Source organism: Acinonyx jubatus, chromosome B1, assembly GCF_027475565.1.
Source record: "Acinonyx jubatus isolate Ajub_Pintada_27869175 chromosome B1, VMU_Ajub_asm_v1.0, whole genome shotgun sequence".
Classification (NCBI taxonomy): Eukaryota; Metazoa; Chordata; class Mammalia; order Carnivora; family Felidae; genus Acinonyx; species Acinonyx jubatus.
Window position 1 is genome coordinate 31,767,878 of NC_069382.1, and position 21,586 is coordinate 31,789,463.

General features: G+C 46.8%; 1 protein-coding gene across 4 annotated transcripts in view; it reads right to left on the reverse strand.

Moving 5' to 3' along the window:
- DOCK5 (dedicator of cytokinesis 5) overlaps positions 1–21,586 on the reverse strand; it is a 218,508-nt gene that overhangs the window by 26,009 nt on the left and 170,913 nt on the right. For all 4 annotated transcript variants that reach the window (XM_027077373.2, XM_053216412.1, XM_053216411.1 and 1 more), the window contains 8 exons: positions 21,072–21,231; positions 20,252–20,292; positions 19,302–19,392; positions 15,609–15,728; positions 10,440–10,529; positions 8,634–8,738; positions 3,178–3,319; positions 207–288 (listed from right to left, as the gene is read on the reverse strand). In XM_027077373.2, the coding sequence (XP_026933174.1) occupies positions 207–288; positions 3,178–3,319; positions 8,634–8,738; positions 10,440–10,529; positions 15,609–15,728; positions 19,302–19,392; positions 20,252–20,292; positions 21,072–21,231 (831 nt within the window). The remainder of the gene's footprint in view (positions 1–206; positions 289–3,177; positions 3,320–8,633; positions 8,739–10,439; positions 10,530–15,608; positions 15,729–19,301; positions 19,393–20,251; positions 20,293–21,071; positions 21,232–21,586) is intronic.

The window sequence follows — 21,586 nt, forward strand, 5'->3', positions numbered from 1 at the left end:
CCTGCAGAACTGTGAGCAATGAATGTCTGTTGTTTATAAGCCACCCAGTCTGTGGTATCCTGTTAGAGCAGCTCCAGAGGTTTAAGACAACAGAAGGTTTTCCAAACTGTAATGAGTTCAAGGCTTTGGTGTTGAGGTACTTCTAGATCAAGTGTGTCAGAGAAAAAAAATGCTTCTAAAAACAAACCAAAAGAGCCCCTCCTTACTTTAAGATCTGCTCTGGAACTGGTTTGTCCTTGTAGCTGGGAGGCAGGCTCATCACTGGCTTTACGGTGAAACACTGCATGTCTGACGAGCTCATTAAGGAAAAGGGGCTGGGCCATGAAGCTGTCACAGGCAGAAAGGACTGCTTGTCCCCCCCCCCCCGCCCCCCGGCTTTACAGATGGGACATGGTACCTGCATTAATTATTCTTTTTCACTGAATGCCAGGACCGCACGGAAAACAGGGTTTCCTTATGTATTATCAAAATGCCTGATTAAGCCACAATCCTAGGACATTTTTTGGTCAGACACCTAGCAAAACAACCTTGCCATAGGAAAATAGGCATCAATGAAATATCGGGGCGGGGGGGATTAGACACAGTTTTAAATAATTTCTTTTCGACAAGCATGCCTCTGAAATAGCCAGACTCCAGAGCCTGTGCAATAGGAATTTCTGGGATCTTTGGATAGCACTTGTTTATTGAGGGCCATAGCTGGGGACTGATGTAGATTTTCTGTCTTTCCTTTTTTTTTTCCTTCCTTCCTTCCTTCCTTCCTTCCTTTCCTTCCTTCCTCCCTCCCTCCCTCCCTTCCTTCCTTGTGAGGGAGGGGGAAAGGGGGAGAGGCAGAGAGAGAGGGACAGGAAGACAGAATCCCAAGCAGGCTCCGTGCTGTCAGTGCAGGGCCTGACGCAGGGCTCAGTCTCACAAACCATGAGATCATGACCTGAACTGAAATCAAGAGTAGGACTTAACTGACTGAGCCGCCCAGGCGCCCCTGAAGTAGGCTTTCCAGACGGTACCTCTAATAAAACACAACTAACAGGTGGATGTGATAAATCTTTTACAGATGAGGAATCTGAGGCTCCGAGATGAGCCAGAGCACGTAACTGGTAAATGGTAAAGTCAGGCTTCCAAGCCAGCTCGGGGGTGAGACCTGAGTCTCTGACTTGATAGTCTGAATTAGTAATAACCTTTTATTTCTGGCCCTTGCCAGTGCAGATCTACTGTTTCAAAATCTGCAGCATTCAAACTGGAGTTTCAGGCCATGCGTCCGGACAGAACAGTGACTTCCAGGATTTCTGGGTGAAGTCTCTAGACCCTGGCACCAGGACACGTACTCAGAATACAGAATTAGAATTCACAGCTGCTGGGACGCCTGGGTGGCTCAGTCGGTTAAGCGTCCGACTTCAGCTCAGGTCACGATCTCGCGGTCCGTGAGTTCGAGACCCGCGTCGGGCGCTGGGCTGATGGCTCAGAGCCTGGAGCCTGCTTCTGATTCTGCGTCTCCCTCTCTCTCTGCCCCTCCCCTGTTCATGCTCTGTCTCTCTCTGTCTCAAAAATAAATAAACGTTAATTAAAAAAAAATAAGAAGCAAGAATTCACAGCTGCTGAGGGGCGCCTGAGTGGCTCCGGGCGTTGAGTATCCAACTTTGACTCGGGTCATGATCTCCTAGCTCATGAGTTCAAGCCCTACATTGGGCTCACCACCGTCAGTGTGGCAGAGCCTGGCTTCGGATTCACAGTCCCCTACTTACACACGCACACTCTCTCTCTCCAAGATAAATGAGCAGTAAAAAAAAAAAAAAAAAGAAAAAAGAATTCACAACTGCTCAGTGAGAATCTCTCCGTGGCGATCCTCACGCATGAGAAAATCTGAGCACCACCGGGCCGGGCCTCACACCGGTCTAGCTGACAGAGCGTTTTAATGATCTCCTTTCTATTTGGATCCTCACAGAAGTGTTACTAGGTATTTAGGGAAAACAGACTCACACCTCGTATATGAGAAAGCAAGACCTGGAGGAACGAAGAAGTTTCGACGAGGTCTAGTGAATACGCAGGAAGGGCCGGGGGTCAAGCGACAGGAATTCAGTTCTTGGAAGACCTCTTTTCATTCCCACACCCACAGAGGCAGCTCGGTGGTTTTCTGAACCCTCATAACCCAAACAAGGATTTATCCTCAAAGACTAGTCTTTTTCCAAGCACCTACTGTGTGTTAACGGGTCGCTGTTCTCTTAAACGTCTGTCTATTGGTCTGTTATTATCGTGAATCTTTCTACACCGGTACCTATGATAATAGGCAATATCTATTGAATTTGTATTAATACCAGGCATTGTTAGTAATCTTTGACATAGATTTGCTCCACCTTTACAAAAATTCCATGAGAAAGAATGAACACCATCCCCATTTTATAGATGGGAAAACTAAGGAGCATAGAACATTAAGGAACTTGCCCTTAAGAGACATAGTACATGATAGAGCTGAGACTCGAACCCAGGCACTGAGGCTCCAGAGACTTTTTTTAATCTACCATGCCACACCGGCTCTGTCTTACCTACCTCTCTTTATTCTGAATACTGTTCAATTTTAGAACATCTTTATTTTAGTACAAAACACATGAAAAGGCTTCAAAACTAATTTTGTCATGGAGCTCGCTTATTTACTTATTTATAAAAAAGCATGTAATAGGGGTGCCTGGGTGGCTCCTCGTGGTTCATGGGTTCAAGTCCTGTGTCAGGCTCTGTGCTGACAGCTCAGAGCCTGGAGCCTGCTTCGGATTCTGTGTCTTCCTCTCTCTGCCCCTCCCCCAGTTACACTTTGTCTCTCTCTCTCTCTCTCTCAAAAACAAATAAAAACATCTAAAAAAAAAAACAAAAGAAAGCATGTAATTAATTTTTCAATAAGTCATTGCATGTTACAAAAGAAGAGCCAGGCATCTTTATCCAAGATCCAGGATTCTGAGCAGGAACACTCTGTCCTCAAGCTCTCCATTTGGCTCTAAAACATCCTTTCCTATTCAAGATCTGCTTACCATCTCTCTCCTCTACTTCATAACCATGAGCTAAGGACATTAGGGCCCCAAAGCTTTGACACAGAATGGGAGGCTGAGTCAGAATGGTTAAACAAGTGGTCGGGGGACCGAACCCTTAGCTTCTGTGGCCGGGCCGGGCCGTGTCTCCCCAAGGCAAGGATACACTGTTTTGGGGACGACTTGATTTCCTCTCCCGGGGGCGTGGTGCTGGTCATCTTCTCGGCATTGGGGAACTGCGTCAGCAACCTCAGGCTGAAGTCTTCTCGCCTCTCGTACTCCTTCCCCCGATAGATAAAGATTTTGTTCTGCAGGTCAGAGACAGCAAGGCGGGTAAATATGAAGCGTGAAGGAGCCCTGGAGAGCCCGGTGCTGAGGAAGCCATGCCCTCCCAGCCAAAGCGCCATCAAGTTCTCACTGAATACTCACTGCGTGCCCTGCACCAACCATCCTATCCGGCAAGAGCTCATGGGTGATTTGGGCATTAAGGTCAAGGGCATAAAGCTGCTTCCGCAGTGCTTCTCGTAGTGTGGCCCAACGACCACAGACCAGAGGAGTGCTCTGCACTCAGCCACAAGGCAATGAGGGGCTTGTGCCCTGATATGGATCTGTGATGTCACCGGGCACAGTGTTGAATTTAGCGGATTTTTTTTTTTTTTTCCCATAGCAAGACATTCTCAATGAAGGAAGGAAGGGCAGCAATTTCTTCCCAGGCAATCCCTCCTCCCATCAAGATCCAGTAACGGTCTGTGGACCAGCGCTTGGAGTGGCACTGACATACAGGACGGGAATGCATGAAGAGAGTCAACACAACAAACTGTCACTTGGGAAGAACAGGAATGCTTCAGAGCAGTCCCTAGATTCTCCCGAAAACCACCGTGGAGGGCAATGTCAATGTCTCAAGGAAAATAACTGCACTAAATACTGTTCTCTCCATTAATAAAATTGGGCTTTTTTTTTTTTTTTTTTTTTTTTTTTTTTTAAGAAAGAAGTTTCCTAAGTCTCAGGCTTAGGAGTAATCTGATTCACGGCTGATGTCGCCCAAGTTAAGTTCTAACGCAGCCACGGTTTGAAGGTTTCTGCTCACCTGCTCATCACAGATGAGTACTTAGCATTGGCGGCCCAGACATGAGCCATTTTTAACTAAAACTGGGGCCCATACTGTCCGGGAAAATCGCTTTTAGAATTTACTTGTCCATTCACATAACCAACACGCACTGGACAAACACAGTGGACATGCTAAGACACGAGGGATATGATGATGCCCCCACTCTCACAAAACTCAGCTTCTGACAGAAACAGGAAACAAGTAAATATGACAGTTGATACGAGTAACTTGAAGGCTATGTATCTTGCAGGATACATGCTGATGGCAGTCGAAATTGCCAGATCTTTGGGAAGGGATGATGAAAGTTTTTCCAAGCCAGGACAGATTTATGTGACCAATTCCTGCCTCGTGAAATGCCATCGTTCAGGCAAAGCGGCGGCAGGCAAGGAAGCTGAGCACAGGGTGGCACGAAGTGTGGGACGTGGGCAACAAGGTGAAGGGGAGCAGACAACCACAAGGTCGGCACGGACCAGCCCGGATTGCAAGGGAGAGCTTCGGGGACGACGTGAGATTGACCGGGCCCAGGTGGGCAGATAGGGTAAGGAGAGGAAAAGAGAAGGGCTGGACCACCGAAACAGGCACGGTAGGTGAACGGAAGGATAAGGCCACGGGGCAGACAGGATGGAACTGAGGTAGAGGAAATGCGCTTGGATGAGCCAGACCAGTGAAAGGCAGGCACAAGTTCCGAAGGCCCAGGGAACGTACTGGAGCTTCTGCACGGAGGGAGTGATACGATGGACAGAAGCAGCCTGGACAGGCTCGTCTGAACAGTGAAGTGCACGTTCAGCTGCAGGTATCCCGGGCAGGACTGAGTGGGAGAAGGAGAAGCTACGAGATCTGGCGTTTGACCCTGGTGTTTGGTGAAGGGCCAGCAGACGGGGAGAATCAAGGAGGATTCGGGGACGCCTGGCCCGGGAGCAGGAAGGGCATGCGCCGCTGACAGAAACGGGGACGAAGGGGACCGGGCTGGGCTTGGGGGGAAGCGGACAACACAATTCCAGATAGTCTGAGTTTGGGGAAACAGTCCGTAAGACAGGAGGGCACGTAGGTTAGATCACTGAGGAGGCATTTATATTTTCCAGCACCTTTGATAACACAGAGCATCCACAAACCACTTGACGGCGTGTAAAGCACCCCTATGCGCTATTTATTTCCTTCTGAAAACGGCCCTGTGGAGTGGGCAGTGTTTCTCCAATTTACACATCAGGAAAGGCAGAGGCCATAGGATTTGGCTGACATCACAGAGTCACCCAGCCGATGATCTGGACCCCGAGGTCTCAACTGGAAAGTCTAGTCTTTTGGCTGGCCCACCGACCCACGTCCGTTATGTCACGTGACACAGCAGTCACACAAGTATGGCAGGCACCACTGCCTTACCAGGACTCGAGTGCCGAGACTGAGGGCCGATTTAAGACTAGAACCTACTGCAAGGCCCCTTCCTAGACCCTCTCCCCTTGGTGCCCCATTCTCTTTCCCTACGCTACCTCATCCAGGTGCAAATAACCCACCAACTTTATCTCCAGCCGGGAACTTTCCGCTGAGTTCTGGATCCATACATCAGACTGTTGACTTGCATCTTTCGGATGTTCCAAATTTCCCTCACACGGAGTATGGCCGAAACCAGACTTTCACAAAGAACGTATAAAGATGGGACAGGCCCTCTGCGATCCGGTACCCAGAGCCATCTGCCCCCATTCTCTACTTGTCCTCTTGGTCATGTGCTTCCAGGCTCAAGGCTTCCGAACCTGCTGTCCTCACTGCCTGGTACCCCATCTCATCTCTTGACGGTTACCTGCCTTATTCCCTCTCTTCTTTCAGGTTTTTGCTCAAGTGTCATTTTCTTACTGACACCTTTCCTATTCACTCCATTTAAAATTGTAGCTCCACCCCCATCACCTGCCTCTCTATTCACCTTCCCTGACGTCTTCTCCTTGATACTTACGGAGCGTCTACACGGCGTGAGGCATTGTTCTAGGTCGTCTGACATACTAAATGTCTCACTTACATTTTGTGTGTGTTTCCAAGCTAGTATATAAGCTCCATTATTTCAAGGATTTGGGTTGCTTTGGACCGTGCCCCCATGCCTATAATATAACAAGGCACAAAGTAAGAGTTCAATAAATATTTATTCAATGAACGGATTGACTCTATCCTTTTCCTTTACTGCTATCTTAGTGGATGGCTCCACAGCCCCTCTAGTACACAGGCCAGAGACCTACTCCCCTCCTTCCTCACGCACATGGCCCAACAATAATCACCAAGTACGAAATCCCTCCATTTTTCCTACAGCTACTTCCCTAGGCCATCCCGACATCCCTTCTCTCAAAATCTGCGACAGTTTCTAGTGGCTTATCTATGCACATCCGACCACTGCCCATACCAGCCAGACGATGACCTTGCCAACACCTAGAATCCACCATGGCTCCCTCCTGCTCTTGGGATGCTGACAACACAGCTGGGGCAACCCCACGGCCCTGCCCGGTGTGATCTCCCCCACATTTTGTGCCTCAACTCCCTGCTCACCTCACTCTCTCTGTGACCACCGTGCTGGTCTTTCATTCCCAGGCACAGCCATGCCCTCGCCTGCTACTTCCTCTGCCTGGAATGTTTCTTCCTATCACCCTGATCTCCATAACACCAAGCTCACACTGCAGTCGGAACAGCAATTTCCCAGGAAGTCTTTCTCGACTCTTACGAAACGCAGGCATGATTCGCATAGAGTAAAATCTACCCCGTTTGCTGTAAAATTCTGCCAGTTTTGGCAAACATAACCATGACCACAATCAAGATACAGAACAGTTTCACTACCACTCAAAATTTCCTGATACTTGTGAAGCCCAACCCTCCCCAACAGCTACCAGATGACGGCTCATCTGTTTTCCATCTCTACGTTAAGCGTAACAGATGCCATATAAAGAAAATCAGAGAGGGGCGCCTGGGTGGCTCAGTCCATTAAGCGTCCGACTCTTGGTTTTGGCTTAGGTCATGATCTCACGATTGGGGAGATTGAGCCCTGCATCAGGCTCTGCTGACAGTGTGGAACCTGCTCATATTCTCTCTCTCTCCCTGTCTCTCTGCCCGTCCTCCACTTGCGTGCTCTCTTTCTCTCTCAAAATAAAAAATAAACATTAAAGAAAAAGAAAGAAAATCAGAGAGTACGTAGACCTTATGCTCTAAGTTCTTTTACTTATTAGCACAATGCACCGGGATTCACCCACATGCTTGTATGTATCAGAACTTCATTCCTTTAAGAAAAATGTTTTTTAAGTTCATTTATTCATCTTGGGAGAGACAGAGGCAGCACAAGTCGGGGAGGGGCAGAGAGAGAGGTGGGGAGAGAGAGAATCCCAAGCAGTCTCCATGCTGCCAGTGCAGAGCCTGACTTGGGCTCGAACTCACGAAACCTTGAGATCATGACCTGAGCCAAAATCAAGAGTTGGATGCTTAAGCGACTGAGCCACCCAGACGCCCCAGTACTTTATTCCTCTTAATTACTGAGTAATATTCCATGGCATGGCTCTTTCACATTTTTTTTAATCCCCTCATCAACTAAGGGACACCTGAGTTGCATCCAGTCTTTGGTGATTATAAATAATGGTGCTATAAACAATCATGTGAATTTTTTTTTCATGTGAACATAAGTTTTTATTTTACTTGGGTTAATATTTCAGTAAATACTCCCTGGTTAACCAACGTTTACAGCACAGGATACCCGTTTTGGTCAGTTTCAATTTCCATTTGTTTGCATGATTATTCAATTAACATTATACCCATTAGGCTGTAAACGCCATGAGAGTAAGGGCCATATCTGATTATAATCTGCCTAGTATGTGCCTGGTACACAGTAGGCACTCAGCAGACGTTACAGAATGAATGAATGAGTTACCTCCTCCTTGGGAATGATGCAGCATGCAGAGTACTTCCTTTCTACATTTTCTTAAATTAGGGGAAGGAAAATGGATCATACATCCAAACACGGCTACCTCTAAAGAGGCTTCCGTTTGTGCCGGAAAAAATACGATTTTGCTTGTTTTTTAGATTTTAGAATCAGTATCCCGTTATAGAAAAATTTGGGGAAGGAAAAACACGGTCCTTTTCACTATTACAACGCCTGTTTTTATTTTTGTGAAACTTTCGCAGTCCCGCCCTTGGGATATTTGCTTTCAAACTGGCTCTGGCTGGAAATAAAATAAACAAGGAAACACATCAATCCACACTTTCCCCCAGCCTGATCTGTAGCAGCAGACCAGTGGAGGGGAGGGTTCTGTTTTTCCCCTTTTCATTCCACCTGGGAAAAGTCATTTTACAATCGAGCTGCCAGAATACCAGAGGCTGGGGGCGTGGGGTGAGGACGCCGGCCACGCAGGAAGTGGTTTCCCTCCCCGACCTCCCACAGTGAGAACATGGGCCTCCAGCTGCTAACACACTAGGCCCATCTGGAACAGAGATGAATACCTTCCCTCCTTCAGATGGCACGGCTTAATGGCTTAGAGGACCACCCTGAGGATTCTTACCCGTAGGAAAGAAGGAAAGCCCTGTCCATAGTATCCAACGGCAAAGTACTCAGGCTGAGGCCTCATTGCCTTAATGATGTTCTCATAAAACGAGGCTCTTTTTTTCTGGAAAACAAAACAAGGCATTCCACAGGGAGGTTACAAGGGCACCACTGAGGGGTGGGGAAGATCAGAGTATTGTTCGCTTTGTTGTTTCTCATGGATCAACAGATAAATGAAGTCTTTGGAAAATATCTTGTGGGCCAAGACGTTATCCTTTTCTTGGATCGAAGGGTTTGGACGTGGGTCCGTGAATGAGCCTTGCAGGGTCTAGCAATCTCTGAAGCTGCATGCAGAAAGATGAACACGTGTGCATATGCCTCTATGGAGGGGGGCAGTGTTTAGTGATGGACAGTTTCCTGAAGAGGGTTCAGGACCCCTAAAAGGTTCAAAAGCTCTTTCTGAGATTCACGGAGGGTGGCTGCACTGAAACAGAGACCCGTGAGGAAAGATCAGGAATCTTCTGGTTCTCACAGGTGGTTTGGATTAAAGTCCTTGGTTCAGCCACAAGTGCCCAGAAGGTGGTGGTGATGTTCTGTTTTTCAAGATCTGGTACCAGCCCTAATTTCAATCCTTCCCACGGGAATAGGTTTCCCGGCCAGGGCTGAGAGTCAGACTTAAAGAAAGCAAAACAGGTCGCCAGACCTGGGGTCTTTGAGGCATGTCCCGGCCCCTCCCACAATGGTCCCATGACTGCATTACTACTCTATTGAGGTGAAGGTTTCTATCACAGTGTTTGCTTCGAAGGGTAACACGTTACATCACGAACAGCTCGGTTAAGTTCAGGAAATGAGTAAGTGATTTTTGTGTGGGAGACTAGGAACTGGCACAGCACACGGGCAAGCTCTTTTCCAAGTGACCTTGACAACTATCCCCTCAAATAAAATACACTTGACCCTTGAACAGTATGCGTTTAAAATGTTTGAGTCCGCTTACAGGCAGATTTTTTTTTTGATAAAGACAGTGTAGGACTGGAAATATTTTCTCTTCCTTTCAATCTTCTTAATGTCTTTCCCCAGCTTACTTTATTGTAAGAATATAGAATACACGTACAAAATACGTGTCGATCAACTGTTTATGTTATCAGGCAGGCTTCTGGTCAGCAAAAGGCTATTAGTAGTTCAGTTTTGGGGGAATCAAAAGTTATGTGCGGTTTTTCAGCTGTGTGGGGGGGGTTGGCGCCCCTCACCTCCCCACCCCGCGTTGTTCGAGGGTCAACTGTATTATTACCTAACAATGGGTGGCCTGACCTTTTGTGATTCCTCTACTAACAATTATCAAATGGAATGCTGTGTTGGCCTACCACTGGACATTTAGAGGGTTATTTTTGTTTTGCTATATTAAATAGCTGATCTGTGCCACCAGCAGGCCCCTGAGGATGTGGGCCACAGAACAAGTAATTTTGATGAACAGAAGATGTCAGAAAATATCTGAAATATGGGGCGTGTTCACAGAAGGCAGAGTAACTGCGAGGGGAGAGGGGAGATGGGTCAGGAATACGGAGGGTCCTTAGAGAGACAAAAGGCACAGACAAGGGCAAGAGGTCTGTAGGCAAGGATCTCGAGCTCTTTATCAGAGATAATCTGGAAGATAACGCGAACGTTTTTTGGACCTCATCTTTTTTTCATTTTTCTTTTGAGCACGGTTTACTTTTCCATGGTAAAGGAGGCTGTTTATCTTGACTTTCTCAAATGTTCTAAAACATGTGCCTGAATGCTGATGTTCACGCTCCTTCTGGAGGCTTGATATGTTCTGACCGGGACTCACCAGCAGGTTGCCAAGGCCCTCGTAGTCGAATACTTTGCTCTCGTAGGTCTCAGCCAACTCTTTGCTCAGTTTGATGGCCTTCTCCCACATCTTCAGAAAAAGAAAGGTAGGGTTACAAGCGGAGAACAAAGCAGTCGGTGGTCCCTCTGGGAAAGTCAGGGGAGAGTCGCTGACAGTGACTAAGGAGTCACGTGGGTTGAGTTTCTGCAGACATTCTCACCACGCCTCACCTCCTGGATCAACCAAACCTTTGTCTTTTTCTGACATGATGATGCTACTATATCTTGGCTGCTTTCCAGGCCACATCTTCTCTAACTCTATTTGCAAGAACATGAAGAATACCTTGCGTCCTAAACAACGCGATACGGCATTCAAAGGGCAAAGCACGAAAGACCACGGAGAGTTGAGAGGAACCAGTTCCCAAACCTGGGTTTTGAAAGCATGGAAGTCTTGTCAGAGGGGAAAGGAAGTTGGTGTGAGCTCTGGTTCTGATTCTGGGGTGTGTGTATGTGTGTGTGTGCACTTTGAATAAGGATGTTTGGGAGGAGAAGAAAATGGAAGAAAGGCTAACCATACTGTTGCGTGCAATTTGGGAAGCTGTTTCTCTAATTCAGAACACTGATTCCCTATTTTTTTTTTTAAATTTTTAATGCTTTTTATTCATTTTTGAGAGAAAGAGACAGAGCGCCATCAGGGGAGGGGCACAGAGAGAGGGAGACAGGGACAAAGCACAAGCAGGAGAGGGCAGAGAGAAAGGGAGACACAGAATCCGAAGCAGGCTCCAGGCTCTGAGCTGTCAGCACAGAGCCCGACGCGGGGCTCGAACCCACGAACCGCGAGATCATGACTGGAGCCGAAGTCGGACGCTTAACCGACTGAGCCCCCCAGGCGCCCCTGATTCCCTATTCCTAACCAAACTATCTACTTAGCCAACGGGAGTTTTAAGAAAAGTGCCTTTTTAAACCATTTATGACTGTCTCAGTTACAGCCTACTGCACATATGTGGTGCCTGAGGCTGGCATCCCAGATTGAGCCCTCGGTTCATTTTGATGGTTCATGAAACGCCTCTTAGATGGACACTACAAATAACACAGCATCTGGTAATTTCCTACTTGATCCTTATTAACCAGGTGCTGTGTTCCATTGTTTCTGGGTGCTGAAGGAATGTAGGGACAGTTCACATACGGTTATAACACCTTTTAAAATTAAGTCTTCTAAAAATCATTTGCCAACTTCGGCCCCTCTGAAACTTCAGTGCCTGGAACCCTGCAAAGGCTCTGCAATCTGCCATATGGAACCCATTCCAGATCAGGTGAATCTGGAGCTGGAAGCCAGTCAACAGTATCAGAGAAGTTCTCTCCAAATGCTAAGTCATGTAAGAGGCAGGGAGATGGCCGAGCACAGCGCTTCTCAGAGTGTGGTCCCTGGTCTCCGCGAGTCCCCAAGACCCTATTAGGGGGACCAGAAGGCAACGTTATCTCCTTAGTAACAATAACGCTATTTGCCTTTCCCAAGCCCCATCCTCTTGTACAATGGGGTTTCCCACGGACGACAACAGGTGTAATACCGCGAGAGACTGAACACAGAAGCAGACAGGAGAATCCTGCTGTCTCCTGTTCAGCCAGATGCTGAAGAGATTTGCAAACATATCAAACGATGCTACTCGTATCACTATTTTTATGGAATGTATAGTTATTTTTTTTTAACATTTTTAAATTTATTTTTGAGAGACAGAGAGCACAAGCGGTGGAGGGGCAGAGAGAGAGAGGGAGACACGGGATCGGAAGCAGGCTCCAGGCTCTGAGCTGCCAGCACAGAGCCCGACGTGGGGCTCGAACTCACAGACCATGAGATCATGACTTGAGCTGAGGTCGAACGCTCAACTGACTGAGCCACACCCAGGCGCCCCTGGAATATATACTTATTTTTAATACATATGATTTATATTAGTAGTAAAAATGGCCTTAAGAGAACAAATAAGCAAATATTTTAAGATTTTCTGTTTCAATTTCTAAGAGTAGAAGTATCAATAAATATAATCCAGGGGGAAGAAAGCTCTTTGGGATCCTCAATGATGTTTAAGAGGGCAAAGGGGTGCCGAGAGCAAAGTGTTTGAGCAAATATACTTGCCCTCTGGGCCTCAAGTCTGTCACCTGTAAAAAAGATACAATATCTACCTAATAGGGTTTTAAGGAGAATTAAATTAGAAAGGGAAGTCTGGAAATCACCAAAAAGAGTAACCAGTACTAAATGGATGGTAGCTATTTTATTAAGGTGATTATCTGGCTTTTATAAATTAATTTGTTTGCTTATAGTTTTTATTTAAATTCCAGTTAGTTAACATATAGTGTAATATTTGTCTCAGGAATAGAATTTAGTGATTCATCACTTCCATACAACACCCAGTGCTCATCCCAACAAGTGCCCCCCTTAATACCCATCACCCATTTATCCCACCCCCCACCCACTTCCCCCCCATCAATCCTCAATTTGTTCCCCATAGTTAAGGGTCTGTTTTATGGTTTGTCTATGTTTTCCCCCTATGTTCATCTATTTTGCTTCTTAAATTCCACACACGAGTGAAATAATATGGTATTTGTCTTTCTCCTACTGATTTATTTTGCTCAGCATAATACACTCTAGCTCCCTCAACAATGTTGCAAGATTTCACTCTTTTTGATGGCTGAGTAATATTCCATTGTGTATATATGCCATGCCTTCTTTATCCACTCATCAGTCGATGGACATTTGTGCTCTTTCCATAATTTGGCTATTATTGATAGTGCTGCTATAAACATCAGGGTGCATGTGTCCCTCGGAATCAGTATTTTTGTATCCACTGGGGAAATATCCAGTAGTGAAATTGCTGGGTCATGGGGTAGTTCTATTTTTAAGTTTTTGAGGAACCTCCATACTGTTTTTCAAAGTGGCTTCACCAGTTTGCATTCCCACCAACAGGGTAAGGAGGGTTCCCCTTTCTCTGCATCCTCGCCAACCTCTGTTGTTTCTTGTGTTGATCTGAGCCATTTTGACAGATGTGAAGTGGTATCTCATCGTAGTTTTGATATAAGTTTCCCTGATGATGAATGATGTTGAGCATCTTTTCATGTGTCTGTTAGCCATCTGGATGTCTTCTTTGGAAAAGAAGTCTATTCATGTCTTGGGCCCATTTCTTAACCGGATTGTTTTTCAGGTGTTGAGTTTGGTAAGTTCTTTCTAGAGTTTGGATACTAGCCCTTTAACCAATAAGTCATTTGCAAGTATCTTCTCCCATTCTGAAGGATGCGTTGGCTTGTTCATTTGTCTATTTTTAACTAACAAGTTGCACTGATCAATCAGGAATAGTGGCCAGAAGTGGCAGTCCATAAGAACTACCCAGACCTCTGAAACGTGTCAACTCTAGGATGTTTTGTTTGGATAGCACACCGTTTTTTCCTCCCCCCCGCCCCCGTTATCCCTTCTATACTATTTTCTCCATTGTAAAAGCCTTTCAGCTAGGGGCGCCCGGGTGGCTCAGTCAGTGAAGCGCCCGACTTCGGCTCAGGTCATGATCTCACGACTGGTGGGTTCGAGCCCCGTGTTCGGCTCTGTGCTGACAGCTCGGAGCCTGGAGCCTGCTTCGGATTCTGTATCTCCCTGTCTCTCTGCCCCTCCCCTGCTCACACTCTGTCTGTCTCTTAAAAATAAATAAACGTTGGGGCGCCTGGGTGGCTCCGTCGGTTGAGCGTCCAACTTCGGCTCAGGTCATGATCTCACGGTTCGTGGGTTCGAGCCCCTCCCGCATCGGGCTCTGTGCTGACAGCTCGGAGCCTGGAGCCTGCTTCGGATTCTGTGACTCCCTCTCTCCCTGCCCCTCCCCCGCTCACACTGTCTCTGTCTCTCTCAAAAATAAATAAAACGTTAAAAAAAAAATTTTTTTTTTTTAAAGCCTTTCAGCTGAACATGCTTCCTCCAGTTCACCAGAGACTCCGCAATTTCCTGCCCAGGTCACATGTTTGTTTTACCTTCCCGAGAGCCCCTGGAGCAATCAGGTTGCTTATTACCTGTGCAGTCTGGCAAGTAGCCACCCAGGCATGCCATGTGCCTACAATCTCTAGAGAATGCACTCAAAATGATGGTGCTGGCTCTTGGCACTCAGCAATACCTAAGTGATGAAATTAGGGTCATGGAGAGCAGGGCCCTGGGCCGCCCGGCACGTTCTCCATGGGGTTACGCGTCTTCAAGATAACTGATGTCTACTGACTTCTTCAATTTCTCTCTCCATTTCCTCTCCCATGAAAAATACCAGAATTCCAAGAGACACATGGGAATAAGAAAAGAGTGAGTCACGAGTCACTGTTCGAAAAATATTCGTGCAGTCTCTGTCCCGAGTTCCTAAGAGGGGACTTCTAAATCTTGGAACGTCCCCAGTGATGAGAGTGACTCTGTTGTTTCTGGCGGGACCCTCAGACCACACCTGAAGTTCTACTAATGAGGTGACACACACTGGGCCTGTGGTCTGTCTCAGAATGGGCACTGGCCTTGCCAGAACCGCAGCTCATGGGATTAGAGGGCTGGGGCCTTGAACTACATGGTATCAGCTTGACCTCCAGGGAGGAAAAGGCTGCTGGGCACTGAGTTCGCTCGTGTGGCCACTGAGTCAGTTAACGCGAAGCCTTCAACCCCAGCAAAGACTCTACGCACAGGAGGAGCTCAGGTCAGATTCCGAATGGTGAACACATCGCGTTGCCAGGAGAGTGATGTGACCTGAATCCACAGGGAGAGGACACAGAAGCCCTGCATTGGGGACGCTCCTAGACCGTGTCCTGTGTGTTTCTTCATTTGGCTGGTTCTGACTTGGGCCCTTTGAGATAAAACTCGTAATCGTAAGCACAGCACTTTACCAAGTTGTGTTAGTTGTTCTGTCGTATTATCAAATTTGAGGGCGTCATAGGACCCTCTCCGCTCAAATTTATTGTCAGCTGGTCATACGTGTGGGTGGTCCAGAGTCCCCCAAACTGTGGCTGGTTGTCTAAAGAGAGGGCTGTTTTACTGGTGACTATCTCCTTCACCTGAGGGGTCTGTGCTAACCGTGGGTAGTTAGCATCAGAAAGGCATTGCAATATTGCAGCCAATTTCTTCCCTCCCCTACTACAAAAAAACAAACAAACAAACAAAAACCAAACTCACTTTGCCTTTGTCAAAGTATGAAATGATCTCTTGATACAGCTTTTCTTTGAGCTCTTGCTGGGTATAAACATAGTAACTGTCCCTCTGAAGCAAATGGGGTACACAGGGCTTGTCAGACCACTGAAAAACAAACAAAAGGAACAAAAGAAATTAACATAACGCGGTGATTAACTAAGTCAATTAATCAAAGGAGATCAATGTAACAAGTATTCAGCTAGTAAAAGTCAAATTTGTGTATATTTTCAACTTGGCCGAACTGCAGTGTTTAGATTATTTCTTAAGCACAAAAATTACCCCCTCCCCCCAAAAGGCACATGCCAGCTTCAAAACAAGTGTCATGCTGAACGTGAAAACTTAGGAAAAAGGCGAGGGTGCTGACCAGCAAAGCTGCCGTTCAGTGAAAGTGTCACTCAGACAATTGGATGAAAGAAAAAAATTAGAAGTATAACAGTGGGAAGGAGGGGGTACACCTATCACTGTGTATAGACCAAGACTCTATTCTTCATAATCCATCCCTTCATAAAGCATGTCACCTGAAAAACTACCCCCGACAGTGACAGAATTAAGTAGCGGCACAAAAATTAACAAACTCTGAAATAATTTAGAGACGAATTTCCTATAAATAGATGACCACTCTGAAAATAGGAGACCCCAACAGAAAAAACGCAAAATGCGAAGATAATCCAGGCACCACAACGTGAATGTACTTTTTTTTTTAATAAAATTTTTTAAATGTTTATTTTTGAGAGAGAGAGAGAGAGAAAAAAGAGAGAGAGAGAGAGCAAGCACGAGCAGGGGAGGGGCAGAGAGAGAAGGAGCCACAGAATCCGAAGCAGGCTCCAGGCTCTGAGTTGTCAGCACGGATCCCAATGCAGGGCTCGAACTTACCAACCGTAAGATCACCATCTGAGCCGAAGTCGGAGGCTCAACTGACTGAGCCACCCAGGCGCTCCCACAACGTGAATGTACATAAAGAAACTGAATGGTACACTTAAAAATGGTTTAAATAGGGACGCCTGGTGGCTCAGTCAGTTAAGCATCGACTTCGGCTCAGGTCATGATCTCATGGTTCGTGAGTTCGAGCCCCCATCACGGCTCACTGCTGTTAGCACAGAGCTTACTTCGGATCCTCTGTCCCCCTCACTCTCTGCCCCTCCCCTGCTCGTGCGCTCTCCCTCAAAAATAAACAAACATTAAAAACAAAAAGTTTATAGAAAGGTTTAAAAATGGTTTAAACAATACATTTTATGTTATGTGCATTTTGCCGTAATTAAAGTAAAGAGAAGAGGTATTTAGGAATCACCATAGCAAGGAATATGCAAGACTTCCATCTGAAAACGTTTAACACATTCACAAAAGCAGACAAATGGAAACAAATGGAAAGTCCTTTCATGCTTTTGGATGAGAAAACAGCGACTCCACAAGCATGGAAATTCTCCCTAGATCTCTGGTTAAATTGCATGATTCCAAAGTCCTTATGGAAAAACAAACCAAGAGGAATGGGGTGGAAAACTCGGAAAAAAGCACAGCCGTGAAGCGTGACTACCAGGGAGTAAAACATACTATGGGGCAGTGTGGTGCTGGTGCATGGAGTACTCATTCAGACCATGCAAAAGTTGAGCAAATCTACAAAAGAGACTTGCCCTGTATAGCCCTTTACTACGTGATAAAGACGGACTATCATCCCAGTGAGAAAATTACGGACCGTACTTCGTAAACGGCACCCGAAATCCAGTAGCCACCTGGGTGGGGCGTAGTTGCATCCACCCCGCATTCTTTATGCCAGGGTAGGGCGTTTAACTTTCTGAGCAGCACAAATGAAAAGACCTATGGTCACCGACACACGGGAGTCTCTTTGTGATCATTCCACAGTCAACCAGCCCCCCCCCCCCCACCAAGAAGCTTTTTAGCACCCCGAACTTGAATATGGATTGTGAATGGTTGCCCTGGGGACGTGGTGAGGCAGAGGAGTCCTGTGTTTAATCACAGAGCTAAGAACAACGTACCTGTGTTCTTTTAGTATAAAATAAAAATTAAGTTCTACAAGAAAATTAATTGCTGGGGCAAGAACAGAGACAAAGAGATACGATAGGAGGCTATCATGGTGCTCTAGGGGAGAGACAATGGACCAGGACGACAGCAATGGAGATTAAAAAAAAAAAGTGGATAGAAAAGGGGTGCCTGGGTGGCTCAGTCGGTGAAGTGTCCGACTTCGGCTCAGGTCACGATCTCACAGTTTGTGGGTTCGAGCCCCGCGTCGGGCTCTGTGCCGACAGCTCGGAGCCTGGAGCCTGCTTCGGATTCTGTGTCTCCCTCTCGCTCTGCTCCTCCCCCCCCCTCACGCTCTGTCTCTCTCTCTCAAAAATAAATAAACATTAAAATAAACAAATACATAAAAGTGGATAGAAAGGACATGACATCAGGATCTCTAAAAGATCTCTACGCTCCTGCGTTCACTGCACCATGATTCACAATAGCCAAGACAAGGAAACAACCTAAGCGTCTAGCAATGTATCCATACATGGATAAAGAAGCTGCGGAAGATGTATGCAATCGGATAGCGTTCAGCCACGAGAAAGAAGGAAATCCTGCCTTTCCTGGCAACACGGATGGACCCTGAGGGCATTATGCTAAGTGAAACAAGCCAGACCGAGAAAGGCAAATACTATATGAATGCTATGTGGTATCTCTTATGTACGGAACCTAACAAAGCCAAACACATGCAAACAGAAGGCACCAAGGCATCAAGAAGATGTTCTTGAAGGGTACCAGTACGGCCAGAGAATAAATAAATCCTGGACATCTAACACATAATGATTACAGACAACAATACTGTACTACAGACTTCAAATTTTCTAAGAGACTAAATCTTAACTGCTTCCCCCCCCACCGCCGCCCCCCAACCCCCCCACACACAAAGTCTGTGCCCTGACAGAGGTGTTCACTAACTCTACAGGCCCATGATTCTTGCTCAGCCACGACAGGGGGGCGGGGGGGGGGGGGGAGGGCGGTGAAAAAAAGATTACAACAGGTATTTGCCAGAGCCCATGGGTAGACCGAGGTGCGCTTTGGTAAAATGGGCAGAAAGGAGAAGGTAGGAATGGATCATCCCCCACCCACAGTGGGAAATAACAGTTACTGCCGGGTGAAGCGTGAGCTGTCTCTTGGTCACTCCGACACTGCGATGTTGAAAGAAGCGGTTCATACGAGAATCCAAAGTTAGAGGGCTGGTCGGGACCAGGAGTAATTACACACCATGATGTACAGATGTGCTTATATCCATGGCACGCTTTTACCCAGCAAGAGAGTATAAATAGGAAAGTACTGCTATGTTCATTTGCAACTTATTTCTTGACAGTGGCACAATTTTTTTTTTTTTTACATCTATGAATATGCTGCGTATATTAATCAACGTGTTTGGTTTCTTCAGTTAGACTGTCCATTACTAGAGACCTGTGAGCTGTGCTCTGCTTCCAAAGGAGTTTTAAATAAATGATAACTGACATTTTCCCAACACTGGTCAGGAAATTCGCTGTGCTTGTTTTAGATGGTATTCAACTACTCTTGGGTTAAAGGGGTCTCCCTTGGACAAGGCTCTTTCCCGTCAGAATCAGGAAGCCTGCGGGATTTGGTCCCAAAGGGCTGGCCAGTTGGCTCCCACCCAGTGGAAAAAAGCCTCCCCCACCGACTTACCTGCAGAAGCTCAGCATGTAGGAGAAGCGTGTAGGCGGCTTCTGTGTAGTTCTCTGAGTCTCGGTGCAAATCCCGCAGCTTGTACAAGTACCTGGTAAGAAGGGGACACAGGAGGTGCTCTGGGGCTCAGGGTCACCTCATTAGGCAACCAGACCACGGCCTCTTCCCCATCTTTTCTCCCCTCCTCCTTCGCACAGACCAAGGAATCTATTACTTCCCATCTTCGCATCCACTTAACCCTCTGTGCCGCTTCCTGCCTGTGTATCTTTCCCATTCCATCTACTCTACTGTACTTTTTGTTTAACACAGGCATGCTTAATTTTTTTCTTTTTTGAGCGTCATAGGGCGCCTGGGTGGCTCGGTCGGTTAAGCGTCCGACTTCAGCTCAGGTCATGATGTCACGGTTCGTGGGTTCGAGTCCCGCATAGGACTCTGTGCTGACAGCTCGGAGCCTGGAGCCTGCTTCCGATTCTGTGTCTCCCTCTCTCTCTCTGCCCCTCCCCTGCTTGCGTTCTCTCTGTCTCAAACATAAATAAACATTAAAAAAAAAAATTGTCACGGACCCCCCCCCCCCCCCCCGAGAAGCTAATAAGAACTATGGAATCTCTCCCTAAGAAAATACATAGTTTAAATCCAAGTTCGTTTTGTGGTCAGGACTTCAGCAGTCCTGGACAGGAAGGCACATGGCCATGCCTCTGCTGACTGCTTCCCGACTGCTCTGGCCAGTCTTCTATCTTTTCCTGGAATCGCGACACCAGTCTCCCTATGTACTGTGCTTCCATATCTGTCTAGAGAGTTTACCCTTTTGGGGGGGCCCGGGGCAGATGACACACTTTTTGGTGTCTCTCAAAGCAGCAAGCGTGGTGTTGGGACTTAGTATTTGTTAACTGAAGAAATAAATAATAAAGCCATGGCATAAATGGCAAAAGCAGAAATCTCCTTCAGCTTACCTTATGTATATGTCCTCTCTCTTCTTTTCTTTGTAAAAATTCTACCGAGAAAAGGGAGTCAAAAATACCGATGTAAACCAAAGGTTATCAAAAGTGGCCAAACCACGACTTTTGCTTTTTAACAGAGTCACCTTTCCAGACTTAATTTTGCCCTTTAACAAATACCCCTACAAAGAAAGGAAGTGATCATTTATAAAGAAGATAAACTGCAGAACGTTTTTAGGACCGTTCGTCTAAAAAACATGAGGGAAATCCTCTAAGTGAACAAACAGCCAACTGATACTCAAGTCAGCTGATGGTCTCTTCTTTCTCAGGCAGTCAGTGATGCCAGGTTCTTCCTGTCTATTAAGCAGAGGAATTCATGGCAGCCTATGCTTCTGAGGTCGGTGGTCCCAGTTACATATATCTGGGAAAGGCCAAACCACAGAGCTCTGGCACCATAAGGATTCCATGACTTTCCCCTCATGGTACAGGGTTTCTGATGCATATTCACCTATGCCCAATATTTCCAAAGAATAAAGCAACCAGATATAAACAAGACACAGAAACAGGTGAAAGATGGCCTTCAAGTAAGAGCTGAGTTAAGAGCTAATGTGGCATTTTCTATCCCTGTGTCCACTTTTATTCTCCAGGTCTGTGTGGCAGCTGATATCGGAGTCCAAAGCTGAGTCAGCTGCTCCCATTAGACTCAGCAGGACACAGACTCTGTAAAGGTGGCCTCAGGGCACCTCTGTGCCTGTGAGATCGACTCAGAGCTGAGCTGTGCTTGCGGGGCTGGCCCTGCAATGCCCTCTCGCCAACCGAGGGTCTTGGGACCTACCAGCACGTTCACGGTACAGCTCATGCGGTTCTCCTTGCTCTCGTCATGCATGATAATGGTTCTGTAGTCCAAGAGGTTCTCCAACAGGCTGCTGACCAGGAGCGCAAACACTTCTCCAGAGCTGGAGAGGTATTTATGTTTCCGGCAATGTTCTAGGAGCCTGGAAGGGTGGAAGTAGAGACAAATGCCTGCGTTCCGTCCTCGGTCATTGCAGCACCGTTAATGAGCGCTGTCCAAGGTCCTAGCAGCGGCAGGGCGGGGCGGGGGGGGGGGGGGAGGCAGGCTGGGAGAAACACACCCTTTAAGTAATCCCATCCTCTCTCTCAGGAGCCTTCTCTTACGCTGTACCTCCTGGTGGCTCAAGTTCTATGTTGTCTTCAGGGCTGTGGCTCAAATCCCACTGTCACTTTCAACCCCAGCCCACAATGCCCATCTTTCAGCTTCTGTCTGTCTTCGTTTTTTGTCGTTTGTCGACGCCACAGAAATGGAAACCTTTGCCCCAAAGGTGTGTGTAT